Below are 24,346 nucleotides of genomic sequence, written 5' to 3'. Positions count from 1 at the left end.
TTAATATGAAGATGTTTAGACTTTTGCTTACGACATGAATTAATCATTTATTTATGTTCTTTAATAAAAAAAAGACTCATTTTTTACATTTAGTAGTGGAAAAGCAGTGAAATATTTATAGCTTCCATATGTTCCCATTAATTCTGATGAGTTTTTTGCGCTGGCAAGTGAAAGGGGATAGGGTAGGTGGTCTGCAGGCTCTTGTGCCCCGCTTAAGTGGTCAATGGATGAAAACGTTTGAGAACCACTGTGAAAGAAAATCAACCACCCATTCTGAAATCGACAGTAAACAAAATTGGGCGACCTGTCAAACAGACTTCTTTTAAATGAATTCATAGAATATGGGTCACGCTGGCAAGACTGGCACTTATTGCCCATCCCTAACTGGCGGTGAGACACCTTCTTGAATACAACTGAGTGACTTACTCGGCCGTTCTAGAGGGCAGCTAGGAGCCAACCACATTGCTGTGGCTCTGGGGTCACATGTCAGCCAGACTGGGTAAAAGCAGTAGATTTCCTTCTCTGAAGGACATTTGAAGCAGATGGGTTTTTACAACAATCCAATACTGATACTAGCTTTTTCTTCTTGATTTATTTAATTAATTAATCTTAAATCTCCAACTGCGATAGTGAGATTTTCACTTTGGTCTCTGGATCATTCGTCTTGATCTCTAGATTACTAGTTTGGCAACGTACCCGCTATGCTGCTGTACCCCTCTCATTGTCACCCATTTTTTGCCATCTTCGAAGGCATATTTCACCCCACTAAGTCTTTTTCCCTGCCTTCCCTGAAATCATGCAGTGTTGTTGATAAGTCTGTAAGGCCTTAATATTATCTGCCATATAATACTTGATTATAATTATGGCTTTTTTTTTTAATCTCATTCCCTTTTTTTCTCACCTATTTCTCCAATTTTGTCATCCTTCATTCACATTATTCAACACTGAGTGGTCAAGTAATCAACCTCCCCCTAGGCCAGAATCTTCAGGTTGGCGTGCGGGGGCCGGGCCCCACTTGCTGATGTGTAAAATGATGCGTGGTGAGATCGGGCATGTGTCCCGACATCACCGCGTCATTCAGATCTTCAGTTTGGCGGGTGCACACCAGAGTCGGCTGCGCACCCGCCGAACTGTCAAAGGCCTATTAAGGCCATTTAAAAACTAATTAAAGTAATTAACTGCCCGCGCAACCTTAAGGTTGGTGGGGGGGCAGGCGAAGAGCCCAAGCGGCCTTCACATTTATCATGGAACCTCAACCACGGGCAGGATGAGGTTTCATGAAGTGTTTGTAAATTGAATAAAACTTTTTGTTACAGTTCATTGACATGTCCCAGCTCATGTGACAATGTCACACGAGGAGACATGTCTTAAAAATTATTATTTTTTCTTTAGTTTGACTGTTGAAAATTTTAATTATCTCCCCGAGGCAGCTCTGAGGCAGACTCCGACTCAGCCTACTTCCCCCGCCCACACAGGGAGTGTCCAGCGTTTCCGGGTACCTGTCACGCTGGGTGGACCTTAATTGGCCTGCCCATGTAAAATGGCGCACAGCCGATCGCAGGCGGTGATCAGCTGCGCCCCCCTCCCCACCAGCGTCCACTCTCGCTCAGCCTCCCCCCCGCCACCGACGGGGAGAAAATTCTCCCCCAAGCTTCTGCCAATTATATTCTTCCTACTGTTACTCGGAGATCTGTAAAGATCACTTGGGAAGATTCGTGTATGGGATTCGCTCAACCATTAAAAGGTTAAAACTGCCAATAAAATGCTGATTCAATTTGAAGTAAATGCCCGTGTCAAGTCAGACACTTTTCTAACCATGAGCATTCCATAGCCAGCCCACTCGGCCTCTGTTCTCAACCAGGCTCTAAGAAAAATTTAACAGCAGTCTGGAGACAACACTTCCAATTTCCTACCCTGCAGGGAACTGTGCAGTTGCCACTTGGTATCTCCTTACAGCACTGATGAGATCAGGAGCATAGAAGAATTGAACAACTTCGGCCTTGCAGATACTGCATTAGTGAAAGATCTGCATTTGCCCAGTAAAAATAACATGCCAAATTGTGAATTCATTGTTTGAATGTAGTGCAAAACAACGATCGTTCTTTTATGAAGTAAAGAGAAGGCTTTAACTGTATTATCAAAGCATATTTCATGATATTAATAAACAAGCCATTATATCTGTTAATCAGATTACCAAAATGTGTAGTCACAACCGTTGAGTGGAACATTTAAGCCACTATAATTTTGCAAGTGTGGGCTCTCCAAAAGCTTGACCAGAATTTAGCCCTCGGTGGGGGCAGGCGGGAGCAGCAGGAAGCCGACCACCACCCGCAATCGTGGCCTGACCGCAATTTCACGCTGGCTGGCCAATTAAGGTCCGCCCAGCAAGAAACGCATGCTGCAGTGCTCAGCGCTGCCTGTGTGTTGGGGGGGGGGTGGGGGGAGATGGAGGGCGGTCACACAAGTTTGCGCATGCACGCGGGTGTGCACAGGAGAAGCAGGAAGATGAAGATTTTTGAAAATTAAAAATAAAGAATTTTAAAATGTTAACAAAAATGTTCCCTCATGTGACTCTGTCACATAAGGAGGGACATGTTATGAATGAAATGTTAAAATTTTTATTTAATTTTTAATTGCTGTTGGAAACCTCATCCTGCCTGTGGCCTTCTTGCCTGCCCACCAACCATAAGGTTGGACAGGCAGCGAAAAATTGAATTTAATTAGGTCTTTAATAGCCTTAACAGGCCTGTTAATTGTCAGCAGGCACACCCGCATGCTTCCGCCAACCAAAATATCGCGCAAGTGTGCGATGACATTGGAACGCTCACCCAATGCCATTTCGCGTCATGTAACGTTCGTTCAGGTCAGGCGCGCACCTGCCCGATGAGCAAAAGGTTCTGGCCCCTGTGTTACCTCTTTTACCTCTGTCATGAATGATTCATTTACCTAGTAGCTCTGTGGACTGATTTTGCTCTGGCGTTTTCAGATCAATAGGGAGTTCATTCTACTGTCAGAGCAGGATGGTTTTGTCAGCAAGCTGCAAGAAATCATGCACAAAGCAGAAGCCGTGTTAAAGAAGGATATTCATGGGGATCACGGCACTGAAAAAGTTAGCAAACAGTCAAGTGCTGCCAGTTCCCATGATTCTCAGGTAAGGAGCATGCTAAGAATTTTAAAACTTTTTTTTTATCCTTTCACGGGACATGGCTGTCGCTGGCTCGGCCAGCATTTTTAATGTCCAACCCTGATCACCACCTTGAGAAGGGGATGGTGAGCCGCCTTCTTGAACCACTGCAGTCCATGTTATTAGTTATAATAATAATAATAATAGCTATGAACTATTTTTAGTTTCCTTTCCTAACTACTAAAACACCGAATCATTCTCTTTATCTCCCTTACCATATGATCATTCGTTTTCATAGCTTGCATAACAAACTTGATAGCAGATTTATTAACAGATTGGGGAGGGAGTCTAGTTACTATGTTCCCCTTTATTTGATTGAAAAATCAATGTTTTGACCTCCATAAATTTATGTTTACTAAATATCTTTAGACTGCGTGAAATGATTAGTGATAAAATCATAAGGCTAGAAATTTTTATTGCCAAGAGTAGTGCATCAAAGCTTAAAGCATATGTTATCTTAAATAAATAAATACCTACATGTTAAAATAATGGACAAAGGAATGTCGTACTAATGCAGCAAGTCTGGTATTACCAGTAAGAGTTTCTAGCTTATTATGTTTCATTGTGTGGCCTGAAAACTATGCATACATGCTAACTGATAAATACTGTAATACTGCTTTCAGGTGGTTGAAAAATGGATATCCTATTAAAATGATCCTGCCTGGGCTCTGTGATTTGATCATTTTATTAATATCCATATATAATATTTATATAACCTAAATAAGTGATAATAAACAATGGCCAGTTTATAAATGAGTCATGCATGTGTGATAACATAGTCTCATGTTTCACAGGGAGAAGAAAGGTTAAACCAGACACCATATACCACATTATTGCCTTCAGTTTCAATAGGTGAGCTGCACAATTATTGCCTTTTTGTCTACGTCACAGAATTGACCTTTATATCTACTGCACCTCTAAAGTGGTGTTTACATTCAAGTATAGGCAGTTTTGTGTTGTGTACTTGTATCCAGTAGGAACTGGGTTGGCGATTCTCAAACTTCTTTAACAAAAGGCCTTGCCAGCTGATTTAGGGAGATTTTATTCTCTCAGTTTAGGCTGGATTTAAACTCCAATCTCTTGAGATGGAAACACAGGCCAACTTTCTTACCCCAATAGCTGTGATGCCTACCATGTTGAACAGCCTACTGACATTTAACATAAATATGACAGAAGCATGCAGCACAGAAAGAGGCCAGGCATTCAGCCCATCACATTTCTGCTGGCTCCTTGAAAGAGGTGCCAATTCATTCTATTCCTTTGGTCTTTTCCCAAAGATCTGAAAATTTCTCCTTTTCAAGTATACATTCAATTCCTATTTGAAAGTTACTACTGAATCTGCTTCCACCACCTTCTCAGGCAGCACGTTCCAGATCATCATCATCCCGCTGCGTCTGTGTATATAGAAAAAAAAAATCAAAGCTCCTCGTTTTCTCATGGGATTTTTTTTGCTAATTCTCTTAAATCTGTGTCCTTTGGTTACTGATGTTGCATAATATTTTGCTCAGCTTAGTAACCTCATGAAACATGGCATCTGAAAGGCATCAGGACTGAAACAAGAAGAATATTATGTTGATTTGCTTATTGTATGCACACTGAATGGAGTGATGTATAGCATGCCCTACTTCAAATAAATTTGAACTTTTAAAGAGGTCAAGCTATCAAAATAAATGTCTGTTGGTATGGATCACGTAATGATGATATTATCAAATTGTCATGCCTTGGCCTATTTATTCTACCTAAAATAAGCTCATATTTTTCTAAATATGTTTTTCTAATAGTCCACCATACAATATTACATTGCAGCCTATATATCCTGAAAACTATTTTTAAGTCTAACTTCCTGTCAAAAACCTAAGTAATGTTAAAGTGCTTTTAAGCACTCCATGCTGTTGGAATAATATGGCATTGACATTTACAGGACAACCTGCGCTTCAGCAAATATTCAGTGGGGACTAAACAAAAACAAATGCCCTCAGGTTGATCTAAAAATTGTTCATAAAACTAACCATCACACTGTCCCCACTGAAAGGGAATGGAAGAGTTCCTAGGAAATAAGCCTATTCTGTCAAACAAGCAAAAAGTAAAGAAATAGAAACAAGAAATGCAGGTCAGGCAGCATCTGAGGTGAAACAGGGTTAACACTTCAGGTCAATAACTTGACAACAGAACAAGCAAAAATAAACATTAGGCCTAAATTTTCCAGTCCCGCCCGCTGCAGGAATCATAGTGGGCAACTTGGATAATTGGATGGACCAGCAGAAGGTCTGTTGACTTCGGGCGGGAATTTTCAGTCCCACAGCGTGCAGGACCAAAACAATTCTGCCCATAGATATGAGTGAGTCTTAAGATAGGTTCATTGAAACTGTTTCCCACTGAATTTAGAGGTCGGTTATGATAGAATTCCGTGAGAACCATTCGTAGACTGAAACAGATGAAAATACATGGACGATTTAATTTATCTAATAAATTAGTTATTGAAATTTTGATGTATATTGACTATTTAGTCTCTGTCATTACTGCAAATTACAATCTTTGAATGCATTGTCGGTACAGCAGTAATTATTTTCTTGGGCCAAAAATAATGAAACAATTGCAATCAGTTCTGTAGTAAAACATCAGTATAAAGCAGACACAAGGATTGTCAGATAACTATGTCAGCCAGTCCTTGTTGCTATTACATAGGATATTTAATTGCATTACATAACTTGATCTGTTTATTCCATGTCAGATGGAGTGAGTACCCCTCTCAGTCAAGTGGTAGAATCTGCAACAAGGAAGTTTCTGGTCAGCCCTGTTCCTGAAAATAAGTTGTTAAGTCCTATGATGGTTAACCCGTCAACTCAGCCTTATGTCGTCACCACATCTACAGGTATGAATGCCTTACAAAGCAAAATAACTTTATATCTTGAACACAAGGCCCAAGATTTTAAAATAATAATCTATCTCCGTTTTTTAATATAATTTTGGTCCAGTGCAAAATTATTGTATACCATAGATGTTGTAAACTTTTTATTGATTGCACAAAATGGATTCTACGTGGCTCTCCTGTTCACGTGGCTATGTCTCGCATTGTGAGCAGTCCCGACTTCATTGAAATGTTTAAATATATTTCCAACTATCTGACAGGCTTTTGGTTACCTATACAAAAGCTCCCCACAGTGGAAACCAAGCTTTTCGTATAAATATATTGCTCTATCGTAGTTTTACCGGAATCTGATAACTTAGATCAATTCTTATAAACGTTGGACGACTCTACATCAGAACTGCAAGCACTTGGTTGAGATTAGAACAGAATCACCCTCACATGAGTATATTGTAGCAACAAAAACTTTTAAAAGTTGCAGTAATGTTTTATTGACTTACTCTTAAAACCAGGCTGCTAAGAGTTGTTTAATCCCACATCAAATTGCTGGAACAGTTGTCCTTGTGGCTCCAACCAGTCTGTATCTGTTATTTAAATTCCATTAAAAATATAGCATTGAATGGACCTAAATTGGGGTGCAGTTCATCATCATGTGGTTAAAAAGTGCAGAAGGAAAGACTGCTTGGGTAATAGAGTCCATCCTGATTTTTTATGATTTTTGTTGTTGAAGGTTGAAGAATGTCAACACTAAGAATGCTTTCCATTTTGGGCCCAGCATCATTTATTCCTAGATATGTTATGCCTAAATGCTCATTCATTATTCCTCAACCCCAAATGCAGAATAGCACCTCTGCTACCTAATGTGACATATTGTCATTTCCTGTAACCTGCATTCAGCAGTCTGAGTGAGATTTCAAATATAGTGGCACTGAATTGAGGCTATCTATCATCATTTAACACTGGAAACTTCCAGCCAATATGGAGACAAGGGAGGGGACATTGTGATTGTTTTCCAGGTGGAAAATGGTAGGGGGGCACAGAGTCCTATTTAAGGGCCCCACCTCCTACACCTCAACACCGGTGAAAACGTTAAACACTATATTGGTTCAGAGTCATCCCTGGTGTCAACCTAAAAACAACTGTTAGACCCCTTGAATATTTAATTAGGGGTCTAATGCCTGTTTTATAACCCATTCAGGAAATCTGTTTGTCCTGACTGAAGCTTGCTCTGCTAAGGATTACTTGGTCTACGTGCAGCCTAATCCAAAGTCCTTAAAGGACCAGCAAAGTAACTTATAAAAAGAAAATACCTTAACATGGAGCTGGGAGGAGTAAGACTTTTTCTCCCTCTTCAGGGCCTACTTGACAGCTGCTGCTAACAACACATTATCCCAACATTATCCTAAGTGCTCCAGGGAACTGCCTGCGGATGCATTGTAGGTGTCCACAGGTCACCAGTTTTATTAGAATGAGCCCTGCAAGAAACAGCTCAGGAATCAGTCCCTGCACCTAGGCCAGCATCTTCCAGTCGGGGGGCAGGGCCCGCTCGCCAACGTGTAAAATGACGCGGGGATACGTCGGTCGTGCATCCCAACGTCACCCCGCATCATTTAGATTACTGATTGATGGGCCTGCCCGTCCAACCTTAAGGCTGGCGGGCAGGCCGGGAGCCCTGGCGGGCCTCGGAAAAAGCATGAACCCTCATCCACGGGCAGGATGAGGTTTCATGAGGGTATTTGAATTTTTATCAAATGCTTAAATAAAAGTTATAGCACTTAGCCTCAGGAAGATCTGTGCGCTCTTTCGCACACTCCCGGCTGAGCAAATTCCCACCCCACCCCCCCACCACCTGCACGGGGAGCGCATAGCAAGGCCTGCCCACCAAAAATGGCAGCGTGCCCCCAAGCGGGGGCACCAATCGGAGGCCCGCCCACCCACGCCCGCACTTCCCCTCCGACGGGAGGGAAATGTTGCCCCTAGTTTACAATGGCCAAATGGCAGGAACCGATTTGACTCCGCGCCTGCCGAACTGAAAATCTAAATGACGTGGGGTGACGCCGGGACACACGCCCAACGTATCCCCGTGTAATTTCACATGTCGGTGAGCAGGCCCCGCCCGCTGACCAGAAGATGCTGGTCTAGGTGCAGGGACTGATTCTTGAGCTGTTTCTTGCTGAGGTTTACTCTGTCTGGGCTGGATTCAGTTCCAGGTCCCAGAGGTGAGAAAGCAACATGTTATCCTCTGCACTACTCCTGTGATTTTTAATAAAGGCCATAGCATCCGAAACAAAGACAGAAATTTCCAGGAACATTGGGCTGAATTTTAGTGCCAAGGTCCCGGTCCAATTGCTTCAGGAATCCAAAGGGCGGCCCTGGAGCCAAGAGGAGATTTTTGAGGAGGCGGCCAATTAAGGGGCTGCCTCCAGGAGCTCCATCTAATGGCGGGTGGGTAGATATCACATCCCACCACCTCCAGCAGCCGCCTCCCTGAAAACAGAGCAAAGGCAGGGAAGGTATCAGCATACTGACCTGTAATGAGAGATTGCCGGCACACCCATCTCCAAACCCGCCTCTGCTTTGGGATGGAAATTCTACCCATTCAGTTGGCATCTGCAGAGAGAACAGATGACTTAACGCTCCCTGTGTGGACCCTTTTCTGTTTCTGAACATTTTCTGGCTTTATTAAGAATTCCTAAGTTGTCTTTATCAGACTCACTAAAAACATCCCATTACTTGTTTCCTAGTATAGTAACCGATTAAAATGTATTGTCTGGCAGGAAGCAGAGAGTGGGAATAAGGGGGTCCTTCTCAGGATGGGGGCCGGTGACTAGTGGAGTTCTGCAGGGGTCAGTGTTGGGACCACAACTTTTCACTTTATACAGTAATGATCTAGATGAAGGAACTGAGGGCATTCTGGCTAAGTTTGCAGATGATACAAAGATAGGTGGAGGGACAGGTAGTATTGAGGAGGCAGGGAGGCTGCAGAAGGATTTGGACAGGTTAAGAGAATGGGCAAAGAAGTGAGTGGCAGATGGAATACAACGTGGGGAAATGTGAGGTCATGCACTTTGGTAGGAAGAATAGAGGCATAGACTATTTTCTAAATGGGGAGAGAATTCAGAAATCTGGAGTGCAAAGGGACTTGGGAGTCCTAGTCCAGGATTCTCTTAAGGTTAACTTGCAGGTTGAGTCGGTAGTTCGGAAGGCAAATGCAATGTTGGCATTTATTTCAAGAGGACTAGAATATAAAAGCAGGGATGTGCTGCTGAGGCTTTATAAGGCTCTGGTCAGACCACATTTAGAATATTGTGAGCAATTTTGGGCCCCGTACCTCAGGAAGGATGTTCTGGCCCTGGAGATGGTCCAGAGGAGGTTCACGAGAACAATCCCAGGAATGAAAGGCTTAACATATGAGGAACGTTTGAGGACTCTGGGTCTATACTCAATGGAGTTTAGAAGGATGAGGGGGGATTTGATTGAAACTCACAGAATACCGAAAGGCCTGGATAGAGTGGACGTCGGGAAGATGTTTCCATTAGTAGGAGAGACTAGGACCCGAGGGCACAGCCTCAGAGTAAAGGGAAGACCTTTTAGAACAGAGATGAGGAGAAACTTCTTTAGCCAGAGAGTGGTGAATCTATGGAATTCATTGCCACAGAAGGCTGTGGAGGCCAGGTCATTGAGTGTATTTAAGACCGAGATAGATAGGTTCTTGATTGGTACGGGGATCAAAGGTTACGGGGCGAAGGCGGGAGAATGGGGTTGAGAAACTTATCAGCCATGATTGAATGGCGGAGCAGACTCGATGGGCCAAATGGCCTAATTTCTGCTCCTATGTCTTATGGTCTTATGATTTTCTGATGGTACATTCTGAGCGTGCACTGAGAGGGAACAAGAACAGCTCTTAGAACAAGTACCAGCAAAAGATATTAAACTTGAGTGTTTTGAATGTGGTTTTGCTAAGAGTTTGCGAACTGGTTGAACTGCTATTAATTTATTTTCCTACAGCTTCATCAAATGTGTTCTACCAGCCGAGAGCAACATCACAACCAATTTCAGTAGCAACATTTAGTAATGTGTCACTTAACAGTTTTGACCCAATTCAAGTCACTAGCAGTGAACACAGTGGAACCGACTTGTTTATATCTACACCATTGCAGAATTTTAAGCCAGTGCTAGCGTCTCTACCCACTGCTACATCTGCTTCGAACATTCTTCAAAACATAGCACTGAATCAGCAGGGGAGTCCACAATATGCTGTGCAACAAGAATTTCCAACAAAGGAGGCAGAGAATGTTGGCAAAGACATGCCACAGTTTTTACAGCCACAAGGTAATAGCTGGCCAACAACCACACAGCCCTTGTCTCTCTTGGCTGATGTACTATCATTGATGTGCATGAGTCATCTGGCCCATACAATCTTACCGAGCAGTTCTTCACACTCTCCACTGATGTCTCCCAGTAGCATCGTCTCTTCTCCAGGCTTTCTGCCTGTCAACATTTCAAGGCCGTCTTATCTTTCATCTCCAGAAATAAATATTGGACAACAACCAAATAATGCTGAGAATGGTGGCATGGAAAGACTAGAAGGACAACTTGGATCAATTTTTCCTGAATGCAACAGATCTCATGAGACGCTCCAAAACTTCAGCCACGTACCAGGAACATCAAGTTCTGAACTTGGTCACATGGTATCATCAAGCAAAGAAACTGACTTCAGTCCAACATCTTTAGATATCCAGGGTACCCCATACCAGAGTGTAGCAGCTATCACACCAATGTCTACCACAATACCAGTCGCTAACATGTGCTCTCCATCATCAACAAACTCTCCATTTTATTCACATCCCAGTCCAATATTTAATCTTGCAGGTTCCCTTTCACCACCTCAGAATGTTAATCTAGGAAATTATGTGCATACTAGTTTCTGTGGCAGCACATTAGTCTCACCTTCCATGCCTCAAGTTGCTGTTACAGATCTTATAAGCACCTCAACTAAAGAACTAGAGAACAGACAGATCTCGGTAAGTAGAATTCTAGTAAGTACAATTGATTTAGAATTCTATAAATCAATCTCTAACTTTTGAAATGCATAATTGAGATTAGTAACTCTCCATTGTGATCGGTAATGTAATATTGACTTTCATTCAATGGCAATGACTCATAATTAAATAAAACAGTAGCATAGTGGTTATGATCCTGGACAAATAATCCAGAGCCCTGGACTAATGATACAAAGATATAAGTTCAAATTCCACCACAGCAGCTGGAGAATTTCAATCCAGTTAATAAATAAACCTGGAGTAAAAAGCTATTATCATTAATGGTACCCTAACTACTAGATTGTCATTAAATCTCATCTAGCGCCCATCTGTCCATTAGGGAAAGAAACCTGTTGTCCATAACCAGTCTGGCCTATATGTGACTCCAGACCCACAACTGCCCTCTGAAATGGCCAACAAGTGATCTGTTTATGATAATTATGGATAGATACTAAATGCTGGCCTTGCCAGGAGCACCCACATCCTGTGAACAATTTTTTTTAAAAGTTATGTTTATTGAAATAACAACGCAATAACCAGACTGGTCCCACTAGTGCCTTGAAAATCAATTTAATTCAGAATGATATTTTATTGAATGTGTTTCAAAAATGAAGAATGCTCATCTTACAAAATTTTGATTTTATATTTATGCAAATTTCTTTTTAACAGTTGCTGGATATAAGTAAGAAAAGTATATCATCATTGATTATAACTGAAGCCCTAACATCACAATCAGGAAAGTCACCATTGCCTTCTATTACTGAGGGTAAGTAATCACCACATCTGCAATACGCTTTGCAAAGTTGCATTGTGTCATTTTTCGTGAATTAGTTACTGAGCATTTTTAATTTCCAGCCAGTTATTCCTACCATTTCATTCATTCATCCATTTATAGTGGTCTCATTTGTAACTTCTGTGATGGATCTATAAAGCTGCAGTGTTATTTTTTTGCAACAATTGCTTCTAAATGTAAGAAACATAGAATTAGCCAACCAATGTGATATAGTTTATTCGTAATCTTTTTAATTAAACAAACTGATTCCAAAATAATTACTTGAGACTGGATAAGTATAGCACCCGTGCAAGACTAGTTTTTCATAAACATTTCAACTGATACTTTATTAAGGAGGAGCAAATGAGGTAAAATTATTTTGATTTTTTTTTTCTTTGTGGTCATTTTTAGCTTGGAATCCACATTTAGCTTACAGGTAAAGTTAAAGAGGCTGTAAGTCTTTGCACATAGTACGTAGAGTCATAAGAAAGAATTTTCCTGTCGGCGAACGGGGGCGGGGTCCGCTCACCGACGCGTAAAATGACGCTCAGTGACATCAGGCGGGCATCCCAACATCACCGTGCGTCATTTAGATTGTCAGTTCGGCGGGCACACAGCCTATTATAATGGCCCATTAAGGCCATTAAGAAAGTAATTAAAGTTGTTAAGTATGCTGTCTGTCCAATCTTAAGGTTGGCGGGGGGGCAGGTGAAGAGCCCAGGCGGCCTTCGCATTTTTCATGAAATCTCATCCACGGGCAGGGTTGAGGTTTCATGAAGGGTTTATTAATTAAATTAAAAATTTTGAAAAAGTTAATGGACATGTCCCAGCTCATGTGACAGTTTCACATGAGGGGACATGTCCTTCAAAAAATTTTTCACCTTTATTAAATTTTCCAGAACTTAAACTAATCTTCCTGAGGCACAGAGGTGCCTCAGGGAGATTTCTGCGCTCTTTCATGCACATGCACGAAAGAGCACAGGTCCCGACTCAGGGAATCCCCTCGCCCACACAAGGAGCAACTGGTATAGGATAACCTATTGAAAACAAGCTAATTTGGAAAATAGTGATTATAGTACTGTTTGCTTCTTTTACAAAGGCTGTTTTGATATATAGGCAGTGTCATTGCCCATTGCGCTGTGATGCAAAGTTGTGGGGATAAAGATTCAAACATATTTGTGTCTGCAAATTCCAACATGATCACTTACTAATCTTAGCCATCTCATTTAGAGAAAGTACAAAATAGAAGCAAGCAGTTACCCTCCAGGAAAAAGGAAAAATTGAACAGCCGCTATGCCCCAACCGTTCTGAGCAGCTTCTTGTGGGAAATCAATTAGGGATGGTACTGGGAACAGGGGGATGTAATAGAGGAGAAAAGAAAAATACTTCAAAAACTCATGACTAGTCCAAAAACTAGAGATGCACAAACTTTGCAAATTATATTGTAATTGTTTTGAGACACATGAACCTTTAGAGGATAGACCTACCATTTGTGCTAAGTTGTAAAATTAATCACTATTTACTGTAAGAGCCTTATCAATTAAGAAATGTTCTTTTGGTTTTATATATTTCTACATTTCAATATTACAACTGCACAAATCTACAGTGAAGGAATTTTGATTATGTAATCAAAAAGGAACAATGATGTATTTGAAAAGCTAAGATGTTATTTTGGTGTGCAAAAATAAAAGCATCAATGTCTCTCTTCAATGTTAAACTAAGTAACAGGCTCTCTCTGTTTTCTGATATTTGGGTGAGTAGAGGCACTGTTCTTATTAGTTGCAGCTATTAGCAAATGGCTGTAGTTCAGGAAGAAAACCGAGACCATATACATTAGCTAAAATTAGAAATAAATTAACCTTAAATGATACTTGAAAACGAAAAATCTGACAAGCTCCCGAGTGACTTTGCATAGAATGGACTGTTTTGTACATTCAAATATCTTGATATAAAATGAGATTGATCTTGTTAGAGTTGATTACCTTTACTGTAGCAACACTGCATTTCAAATAATGTAGCTGGATATTTGATATCCCAAAAGTGACACTGAATGCAACATGTTTTGCAGTCAAAAATAAGCACATTATTTGAATCTAGATCTGAAGAAACAAGGTAATTAGTATGATTCGTAATTTGTCATAGTTTAGTGGCTACGGCAGTGAAAGAGGAAGCGCTATATGGATCCTGCCAACTAACTTGTCAGGTTTTTCACCCTGTCAACTTGCTGAGCAACTAGGTAGCCGACTCAGGTGAAATCCTGGTAAGTGAGTTAGCTGGATCCATTCGCTGAGCAGCAAGATGGAGGATCTTAGGCTGGAAGAATGAGGCTTCAAAGTCAGAGCTATGGGAAGGAGCCTGACCAACACTGAAAAGGCTGAAATGCTTCAATGATGCTCATAGTTCTGTATTGTGGATTCCGTGCCCCAGCAAGATTAGTTTTATGATCAACTTGCCTTGCCCTGTGCTAGTAAGCAGCTGAATATGCCTATCCATTCTGGGAATGTTCTTCCCGTGCCAAGAAATTAGATTCCATCCTCAATGCAGCCTGCAGAGCTATTGCTGGCTGCCTGAAACCTACTAAGGTGGACGATCTGTACCTGCTTGCCGGTATTGCTCCACCTGTCATAAGGAGAAAAGTTACATCAAGAGTAGAACAGACAAATAAAACCTGTGACCCTCGTCATCCTCTCTTCCAAAAAGAGCCAGAAACAGAGAGTATCAAGTCAGGGGCAGCTTCTTACATGTTTCCCAGCCTCTAGATTGTACCCCTCACAGCTGTCGCCTTGCTGATTGGTCAACACATCTACAAAGGAATACGAGTTGTCTAATGACCCAGAGGAATTCTTCCCATCAGGAGCCAGCAAAGCATGGCCTTAATGGCTGTGACTCAATAGTCTCAGGACTGGTGTTGACTGCTGAAGGAGGACCCTTATGCATAATTGGGGATACAGCCAAGTGAATTCTGTCAGCTGTGACTGTAGAGAGGCATCCCAAATGGTGAAATGTCTTCTAGAATGCCCGCTATTCTGAAAGCCATGCATCCCTGAAGATCCAAAGGTCTGAAGGGCTTCAACTCTCGAGCTACAGACTGTATGGTACGGTGGTGAGGGAAGGTGTAGCAGTATGATGAGAAATTATTTTACAGTTTTTCTACAGAGTATTAATCCTAAATATTTCTGTAAAGAGAGAGATGTTGGCAAATCTGGAGTCAACTTTGTATTTTAATTGTCTCATTTTTAAAAAATATTCCAGTTTATGGAATAGTAATTACTAAGAACATATTACAAAACAGCTCCTATTTATTTCTTTAGTGCATAATTATTTTCCACATTCAAATTTTAAGTGGATAATGTGGACATCATGTGGACATGATTTACTAATTCAATAGTTTTATGTGCAATACTTCAAGAAAAACTGCTAGAACATGTGGAAATAAATTACTTACAAATTATGCCATGCTCTTAGAATAAGTATTAGAATGAGTAGTAAGAAATATGATAAACTTTCAAAGTAAGATAGTTTTTAACAATTATTTTTAATGTTTTGCAGAGTTCAAGAATTTTCAACCAATTGGTTCACCCCAGCCCCTTACAGTAGGACGCTTTGAAGTATTGAAAACTCGAGATCTAATCAAAGAGGTTTCTCAACTGGCAAATCATGAAGCCACTAAAACAGAAGATCATTTGGTTGCAGACAACTATGCTCCTTTGAGACCAACTATGACTCTCAGGGAACCAGTGTTGGACATTGGATTGGGTATTGCACTGGGAAGTCAGCAAGATAGCAACTCCGTGCCAAGTTCACCCAGCCAGATTGTGCAGTCTTCCTTAGGAATTTCTGAGGCTGCTGCTGACAATCACTCTCTAGATAGTAACAAAGTAATGGTCAGTTCAGGAGATGAAAAACAAAATACTGATTCCAAACTATCGGATGATCACACTGATTCAGTCCCTGTACATGGATGGATTCAATATTCACGGTCAACTGTCTACGTAAGCAGTGACGATACTGAAAGCGATGGCGATGAGATATTTGAAGAGTTGCAAAACCTGAGAGAAAAGTAAGCTCTTGAGTTATGATTGTGAACTATTTGTTGTTCATAGTGCAGTACCCAATTTTTTTTTAAAGAGTTTGTATTTTGAAAGGTGTTTTCTAAAGTTCTTTAGTGCAAATCTGCCTTGTATTTCGCATTTCAAATTTACATAATGAAAGTTTATTTCAATTTTTGTTTTTTTGATGACTAATATTTCAGTAAAAATAGGTCAGGATGTATACTAGTAGACACTGAATAAAAAGCATTCTAAACTGCTATCAGTTGAGATCAGCACTAACAACTAAAAGATCTTCTACAGAGTTGTCATGTGCGTTGCATGATGGGCTGCTATTTAGTGGCAGGGGTATTATACCAATGTAGAATGGTATAGCTGAACAGTTTTAGCTGAATTTCTGTTTGGTGAGGTAAGTTTAGAAGGTGCTCATAAATTTCCAGTTGCCAGCCAAAAATGAAATAATCATTAGATGACTGCCTTCATTTCTTTTTATACTTTTGACACTTTGCCATCTGAAATGTAACCTATACAAAACCCAGATTTTCCTGTTAGATATGTAAGCCCATTGCTTATACAGAGGGATAATGCATTTTCTAGGAGTTGAGCTACAGTCTTGGGACAGTCATATGAGATGCAAGAGGAGGGGGAAATTCTTCTCATTTTATATACAATGGCTTTATCGTTTCTATTTATTGGTCATGCCATTCAACCAGAAAAGATTATGCCGTTGTCACAGTGCCCTTTGTGGAGTGAACAACATCCTTATATTTCAGTAAAACTGGTTTTGGCTCTGCAGTATCAGCAAATAAATGAACTGATTGAAGTACTCATGGGAAAAATCTTCCCCCCGTTGGCGGGGGTGGGGGGGTGGGGAAGAGTGCGGGAGAGGGCGCGGGCAAGCGCACCTCCAATCGGTGCCCTGCCATTTAAATGGGCGGGCCAATTAAGGCCCACCCAGCGTGACGTTCGTGAGGAAGTGCTATGCGCTCCCTGTGCAGGCAGGGCGGAGGGAGATTCCCTCAGCTGGGAGTGTTCGCGTATGCGTGCGAAAGAGCGCACTGATCTCCCTGAGGCTAAGTGCTACCTCAGGGAGATCGGCTCCGTATTAAAATTTGCAATAAAAGTGATAGAAAAATTTCCCTGACATGCCCCCTCATGTGACACTGTCACATGAGTTGCGACATGTCCATAACTTTAACTGAAATCTTTATTAAACATTTAAATACCCGCATGAAACCTCATCCCACCCGTGGATGAGGTTTCATGCTTTTTCTGAAGCCCGCCAGGGCTCCTGGCCTGCCCGCCAACCTTAAGGTTGGACAAGCAGGTCCATTAATGATTTTAATTAGTTTCTCAAAGGCCTCAATAGGCCGTTGACAGGTCGGCGGGCGCACAGCTGACTTGGCTGCGCCCCTGCCGACTTGAAAGTGGAAATGACACGGGGTGACGTTGGGAGTTCCACCCAACGTCATCCCGCACCATTTTACGCGTCAGCGAGCGGGCCCCGCCCCCGCTCAGAAGATCCTTCCCCATATAAATTTGTAAATTGGTTTTGATGAAACCAAAATAGTGGCTGCAGTAAAACCAGTAAATGCCGGAAATACATACCAAGTCAGACAGTATCTATAGAGTGAGAAAAGGATTTATTACCGCAGGTTGTTGAACTATCAGAACTTGAGTCCATGTGCAAAATCCAAATTTTTTTATTGGACATATAGGGCCACTGTTTACACAGAGTGATAATACATTTCCAGGAAGTTAAGCTACAGTTTTAGGACAGACAGCAGGTCAGTGATCTGAAGTGTTAACTCTGTTTCCCGCTCCACAAATGCTGCCTGACCTGCTGAGTATTTCCAGCATTTTCCAGTCTTTATTTCAGATTTCCAGTATCTACAGTATTTCCCTTTTGTTTTAGTGGCTGAAATACTCTTGTTAATCCAACAGACACATGGCAGAGGTTCAGAAGTTGCAGGCAATACAAAAGAAGGAGATTGAGGAACTCTATGAAAAGATGGGCAAAGTACCTCCAGCAGGAATAGTATCACCAGCTGCAATTTTGACTGGAAGACAAAGGCGTTTATCTAAGGGCAATTTTAACCAATCTCGTCGTAACAGCTTGCAACGACTTGAGGTTTTACAGCAAGCAGGTATCTATAAAAATATAAAGTGAATAGCTGCATTTTATAACTAGAAAATTTACTTTTCCTTGAGAATTTAGGGCTTTACAGTGTAAACACAATTCCATGTAATTTTATTTGGTAAGCTAAAAGAGAGCAAAAATGTTTAATCACATGCATTGATGATGCCAAGTACATTTGTAACATCGCAGGACAGATATGGGTTAGGAGAGGTATTTAACGCTAACTTATATTCAAGTAGCATCTTTAATGAAGGACAACATTCCAATACGCTTGATAGAAGCATAATCAAAAATGGATGCTAGGCTAAGGTATCAGGAAGGTTGACCAAATGCTTAGTCAAAGCAATGGATTTATGGGAAGTTTTAAGAGGTAAAGAGGAAGAAAGGTGCAGACAGAGAATCCTATAGCAAAGCACTTAGGTGGCAGAATGCTCAGTCACCAATGGTGAGATGAAGCATAAAGGTGGAGGGGAATGAATAACAGGCTAGAGTCAGAGGAACAGAAAATTCTATTTGGGAGTAGGTGGTGGGGGAAATGCAGGACTTAAGAGCCATATTGCAGTGAAGGGATTTAAATAAGATGAGAATTTTAATTATGAAGTATTGAGGGTTTGAGAACTAATTAAAGTTCACATGAACAGGAGTGATGGGTGAACGGAACTTGGTGCAGCTTAGGATTAAGTTAGCAGAGTTTTGGATGAACTGAAGTTTACGGAAGGTGAAGGATGGGAGATTGGCCAGGAGAGCATTGAAACATTTAACTCATCTAAGCTCACACATAAAGACCCGAGTCCTTGTTATGGCTGCAGCCGATATTATTCGCTAGAGCAAGCCAAATCCCAGAGGGAAACTTGTCTTACCGATCATAACCTTTTTTTTGTATTTTGAAAATGAGGGGGAAACTACTGATCCCAGAAGCATAGAATCCCAGTAACACTTTTAGGATTTTAAAATTAAAAGATTTAATAACAAGAAAAAAACTTAAGCACACAAGATTAAAATTACGCGGTTAAAACAGTCTTACAAAACACTCCCCCCACCCCACCCCCAAAAAAACCACTTAGTCAGAACACACAAGTAAACTGCTTGGCAACAGATCCCTTATAGATTTTTAACCCTAAAAATCCAGTAATATCACCCAAGGCAAAAACCGCTGTTACTTTAGTAAAGTATACCACATGACTTCTCACTCTCTTCCACTCTGCTATGGAAATCCAAAAAAGTTCAGAAACTTTTCAGAAAACAATGACTTTTCTAGCTTGAAACTGAATGGCTGCTTCAAATTCACAACTTTTCTCAGCACAGAGCTGGTCTCAGGACATGTCCCCCACACAGCCAATACAAAACTAAAAATCTGTCCTTAAATATCTATTTTTTTCTTTTCATCTTCAACTCCATTGTCCTAAGCATCTCTAGGAACTCCACTTTTCCAAAATATAAAAATCTTTCATGTTTTCCTATTGCCTCCACTTTCGGGTCAAATAAAATTTAATAACTTTCCCTTGTTTACTTATGAAACCTTGGAAAGTTTTAAAAGTCCCTTGTCACTTCTAAACTACCCTTTGAAATCTAACAGCTGAAAAGTCATCCCTAGCTCTCAGCTAGTGCAAATTTTTAAACCCAACCTATTTACTTGTAATTCCAACTTCACCATAGCCTCTCATTACAAATGCATGCATCTAGCCTCTTTACCTTTCATCTCTCAGTTCCCATAGACAAGCTGTCTTTACTAACCTTCCTCCAGTTTATTTAATCATGGACACACACACGCATATACTTAACTGTAAGCAAATTTTCCACTAATGTCCATGTTCCTATGAACACTGAAACTTTGTGAAAATCTGGAGCATTACTTCAAATTAAATTATGAAATTTTGCACAAAGAAACATGTTCAAACTAATAAGCACAAATTTAAGATCAACGTCAAGAGGCTCTGCTTCACACATAGTGATCAATACTATGCCTTCTTTACAGAATACCACTATATTCCCAAAAACATTTAAAAAAAATAACATCCATCTTCACATCCTCCATGTCTATTGCAGTACCAACTGCTTAAGTGATTTCAGAATTTGTCTTTACTATTGCAGCCAATGGTTAATTTGATGAATTGATCACTATGTGTGAAGCAGAGCCTCTTGATGTCGATCTTAAATTTGTGCATATTAGTTTGAACATGTTTCTTTGTGCAAAATTTCATAATTTAATTTGAAGTAATGCTCCAGATTTTCACAAAGAACAGGAGCGGATGCATGGAGGCCCCAACTGGGGGCGCACTGCCATTTTATGTGGACGGGCCAATCAAGGCCTGCCCAGCGTGACGTCCGTCAGGAAGCGCTATGCGCTCCCTGATTGGGGGAGGGGGGATTCCCTAAGCTGAGAGTGCGCTCTTTTGCGCATAAGCGTGAAAGAGTGCACTCATCTCCCTGAGGCTAAGTGTTGCCTCAGGGAGATAGGCGCCAAATTGAAAAATGTTAAAAACAGAAAAATAAGATTTCCCAGACATGTCCCCTCATGTGACACTGTCAAACGAGTTGGGACATGTCCATCACTTTTAGTTGAACTTTTATTAAATTTTTAAAATCTACATGAAATCTCCTCCTGCCCGTGGATGAAGTTTCTTGCTTTCTCTGAAGCCTTAAGGTTGGACGGGCAGGTCTTTTAACAAGCTCAATTACTTTGGCCATTAACAGGCCTGCGGGCACACAGCTGATTCGGCTGAGCCCCCGCTGACCTGAAAACTGAAATGACGCAGGGTGATGTCGGGAGTTCCGCCCAACGTCATTTTACGTGCCAGCGAATGGGCCCCACCCCCCCGTTCGCCGACCGGGAAATCCTGCCCAAAGTTTCAGTGTTTTCTTCATAGGAACATGGACATTAGTGGAAAATTTGCTTACAATTAAGTGTTCCCCACTACTATCAAGTTAAATGTTATCATGTATTGTTACATATTAAATATTAATATATTACAGAAATCCTCCTTGGCCATTTTGATGGCTGACAATAGCAGATTTATGGTCTTTGGCTCCAGAATCAGCCAACACAACACTCAATTTAAGTTAACATATGCCAAATGGCCTGTTTTCTTTCCTGGAGATAAAATACTTCAATCACATAACAGACACATAAACATACATATGGATAATTAAAATGCATGGTAGAATATGATCAAACCTGGCCTATCGGTTCTATTACCAACCCCTTTGTACACCCCTTACTGACAGATATAAAGACAACCAGTGTAAGACATAGCAAGATGCAAGACATAGTGGAAACCATGACACTCAAAAATTTTAACAGTTAAGCAATCATATGAACACTTCACTATAAATGACTGGAATAATTTTTACCCTCAGCAAGAAACAATGTATAGGCCATTTACCTGTATGTGTCTTGAATCTCTTTGTACAAAATTTTCAGTTATTGACTTTGAAAAAATTGTGGAATTGCATTCTCAATACTGTCTAATTAAATGGAATTTCTTTTGGTTTTGGCAAAATTATTATTGAATATTTCAAATGGTATATAGCGTCAGAATTAAATCAGATGACTACTTCTTTGCATGCAAAAAAGTATTATGAGGTTGAAGCACTGCTACAATTTTTAAAAAGACTATATTCTAATGTTAAACTTGTTATGTTTATGCTGAATGTCTGCAGGATTCAGTAGAAGAAATTCCTTAACGGGCAGTTGCTGCTCACAGGATCAACGCCAAACGCCGTCTACTGTTGGTGGGGGTTACTTTTCCTAAAAGCTTCTAAATTGTGCTGAAGAGTTAATCATCAGAAACTAAGGCTCTACACAATAAATCTAAATTAAATGGAACAGAGAAACACATACAGCTCCAACTGCAATAAAGGTCTGTCACTGTTACACCTGTACTATCTGCAGAAATCACCCATTCTTGGTAGATTTATGGATAGTTACTGTAGTTAACAGTTTGGGCTTGGATTATTATACAATGCATGCAGTCAGCAGTATATGATTTTGTATAAGACTATGCTCTTCAAACATATGTTCAGAAATATTCTGGATGATCCCTATCAGGAATTTGTAAGGGATGAAACCCCCTTTACAATTGTCACAGCATAAGATATAAGGATATATACTGCATTTGTTTTTCTGGAAACACTGTAAAGTACAAAACAAGGAAACACAACAGCACAATTTAAATCAGATCACATTATCTGGCATGAAATACTTCAACAATGGTCCCTGTTTTAATCAGGTACAAAGATCTATTTTTTTGTTCCTGCTGATAGTTCATTAAAATATACTATTCGTGGTAATTTATTGCTAATGAAATCTGATCAAATCAGATTTAAAACTGAATACAAGAAAATAGACTAGATAAGAATTTTTGTATTTTTAGAGGAAGTTTGTTAACCTTGCAATATAAAGACAACTCTAATGAGTGCTGGGTGCTAAGCAACCAATATAAATCATCTGTGTATTTTTGAATTAAAATATGTTCTGCCAATGTCACACTGTAAAAAAACTGACTTTATTCATTGTACGTGTATATGTATATATAAAAACTGGTGTTAAGCAGTAAATTGTATAAGAATTGCATAGCTAATATCTCTAATTTTAAAACAAGATATATAAGCAACTTTCCCAAATGGAAGGTTTAGTGTAATCTATTGTAAATGATTTCAATCCATCAATTCATCCTTCTACATGCATATTAAATGTTAAAGAATTATTTTATCAATGATATTTAATTTTGTAAAATATTTTGTAGTATCTGAATCCAACGCTGACTTTGATATAAATGTACATCTGAGAGTAATGCAAAAATATTTATATTTGGACAAGGTATGATAGCTACTAAAACGATGGTGATCTTATATAAATTCTTATCGTTCAATTCATTGATTGTAAATGTTCACACCTTATAATGGAGATGGAATTTTCTATAATTATTCAATATTACCTTTTGGATTGTAATGTCCACTTAACAAACCTAAAGATTAAATGTGATATTTATCTGTAATACCCGCCATTTACCTTTGAAGCCAAACTACATCTTGTTTTATGTGAACCTCCTTTTACTGTCACAAATGTAGAGAAGTCACTTAAAATAAATGTAAATGATAATATGTTTTCAAACCTACATGTACCTACTACGCCTAAAGTCACAGGACCAGGACAATTAAGGTGTCTAGCAAACCAGCGACAACAAAAAAACCATTGCAGAACTTCTGCAGATTGCTGATGTGAAATAGATCTATATTCTTAATCTGTATTTAACTTTATTGTTGCTTTCTGCAAAATATTTAAAACTTGAATGTTGCCATCTATTTTAATACCATCAGCTTCAGCACCTTGAAGCTTCAGACCTATTATCTCTAATTCTCCTTGATAATAGCTATATGAAAGACTGCTGAGACTCTACCTATCTACTGTGACACAACAGTCAACTAATGTAAACAATGTAGGGTAGCAATAAAATAATATTGATTTGAAGAGTCATGGAACTGGCCGTGTGTTGGAGAGGTCTGTATGACGTGTATCAGAGTGACGTTACAGGGGGGAAATTCCCTAGAATGCAGGGTGTAGCAAAATCATAAATGTGTACTTTATAAATACATGTATGGTATTGTCAGATGCAGTGGAAATGAAATTTTCCACTCTACCATTTCATGAAATTTTACTATATCCTAACAATCTATTGCAGTTGTGGTATAATAGAAATAGCAAATGAGTGAAATCAAATGGTTACGTCTGCCATTTTTGTTCAGTGCCTTACCTCACAATTCAGTTAAAATAGTCTCCACAAAGGTTCTTCTCAAACAAAACACTAAAACTAATAATTCTTTCAGTTTGAGGCTAAAAACACTCTCCATCTAAATTAATATGTATTAGTTGAGCAATATAACTTTAAAACTATATGACTGTATGTGATTCTCCACATTTTGAAAACATATTTATCATTTTAAATCACTAAAGCTAATAAAAATTGTACAAATAGCATTTTGCCTTAAATCTACAAGAAATGTCTGAATGTGTTATGTGAGAAAGGCTATGCAATAAATTGCCTGATTTACTGGTGTGCAAATAATGCAATTATTTTCTTGAATGTAATGCTTAAAAATGGGTTTTTAAACTTTCATAATATTCCACAGAATGATGCATTCAAATCTAGATATTCTACAATTAATGTATTCAGCAATGAAGGAACATGTTCAACACCAAAATGTTATGTTAAAGTTGCTTAACTTTATTTTATGATTGTAAAACTTGAAAATTGTTCACCTAGTATCTCACAATTTTAACAGGAATAGTGTGC

The 24,346-nt window shown here is 39.8% G+C and overlaps 1 protein-coding gene across 2 annotated transcripts in view; it reads left to right on the top strand.

The window, feature by feature from the left end:
- wnk4a (WNK lysine deficient protein kinase 4a) overlaps positions 1–24,118 on the top strand; it is an 84,407-nt gene extending 60,289 nt beyond the window's left edge. For both annotated transcript variants that reach the window (XM_078529751.1, XM_078529750.1), the window contains exons 12-19: positions 2,987–3,151; positions 3,979–4,036; positions 5,916–6,056; positions 10,059–11,074; positions 11,762–11,858; positions 15,414–15,924; positions 17,858–18,060; positions 21,714–24,118. In XM_078529751.1, coding sequence (XP_078385877.1) covers positions 2,987–3,151; positions 3,979–4,036; positions 5,916–6,056; positions 10,059–11,074; positions 11,762–11,858; positions 15,414–15,924; positions 17,858–18,060; positions 21,714–21,805 — 2,283 coding nt within the window. In that variant the 3' untranslated portion in view covers positions 21,806–24,118. The remainder of the gene's footprint in view (positions 1–2,986; positions 3,152–3,978; positions 4,037–5,915; positions 6,057–10,058; positions 11,075–11,761; positions 11,859–15,413; positions 15,925–17,857; positions 18,061–21,713) is intronic.
- The last annotated feature ends 228 nt before the right edge of the window (positions 24,119–24,346 follow it).

The sequence above is a fragment of the Cetorhinus maximus genome, chromosome 25 (assembly GCF_964194155.1).
Source record: "Cetorhinus maximus chromosome 25, sCetMax3.hap1.1, whole genome shotgun sequence".
NCBI classification, from domain to species: Eukaryota; Metazoa; Chordata; class Chondrichthyes; order Lamniformes; family Cetorhinidae; genus Cetorhinus; species Cetorhinus maximus.
This window is presented reverse-complemented; position numbering and strand designations above follow the sequence as displayed.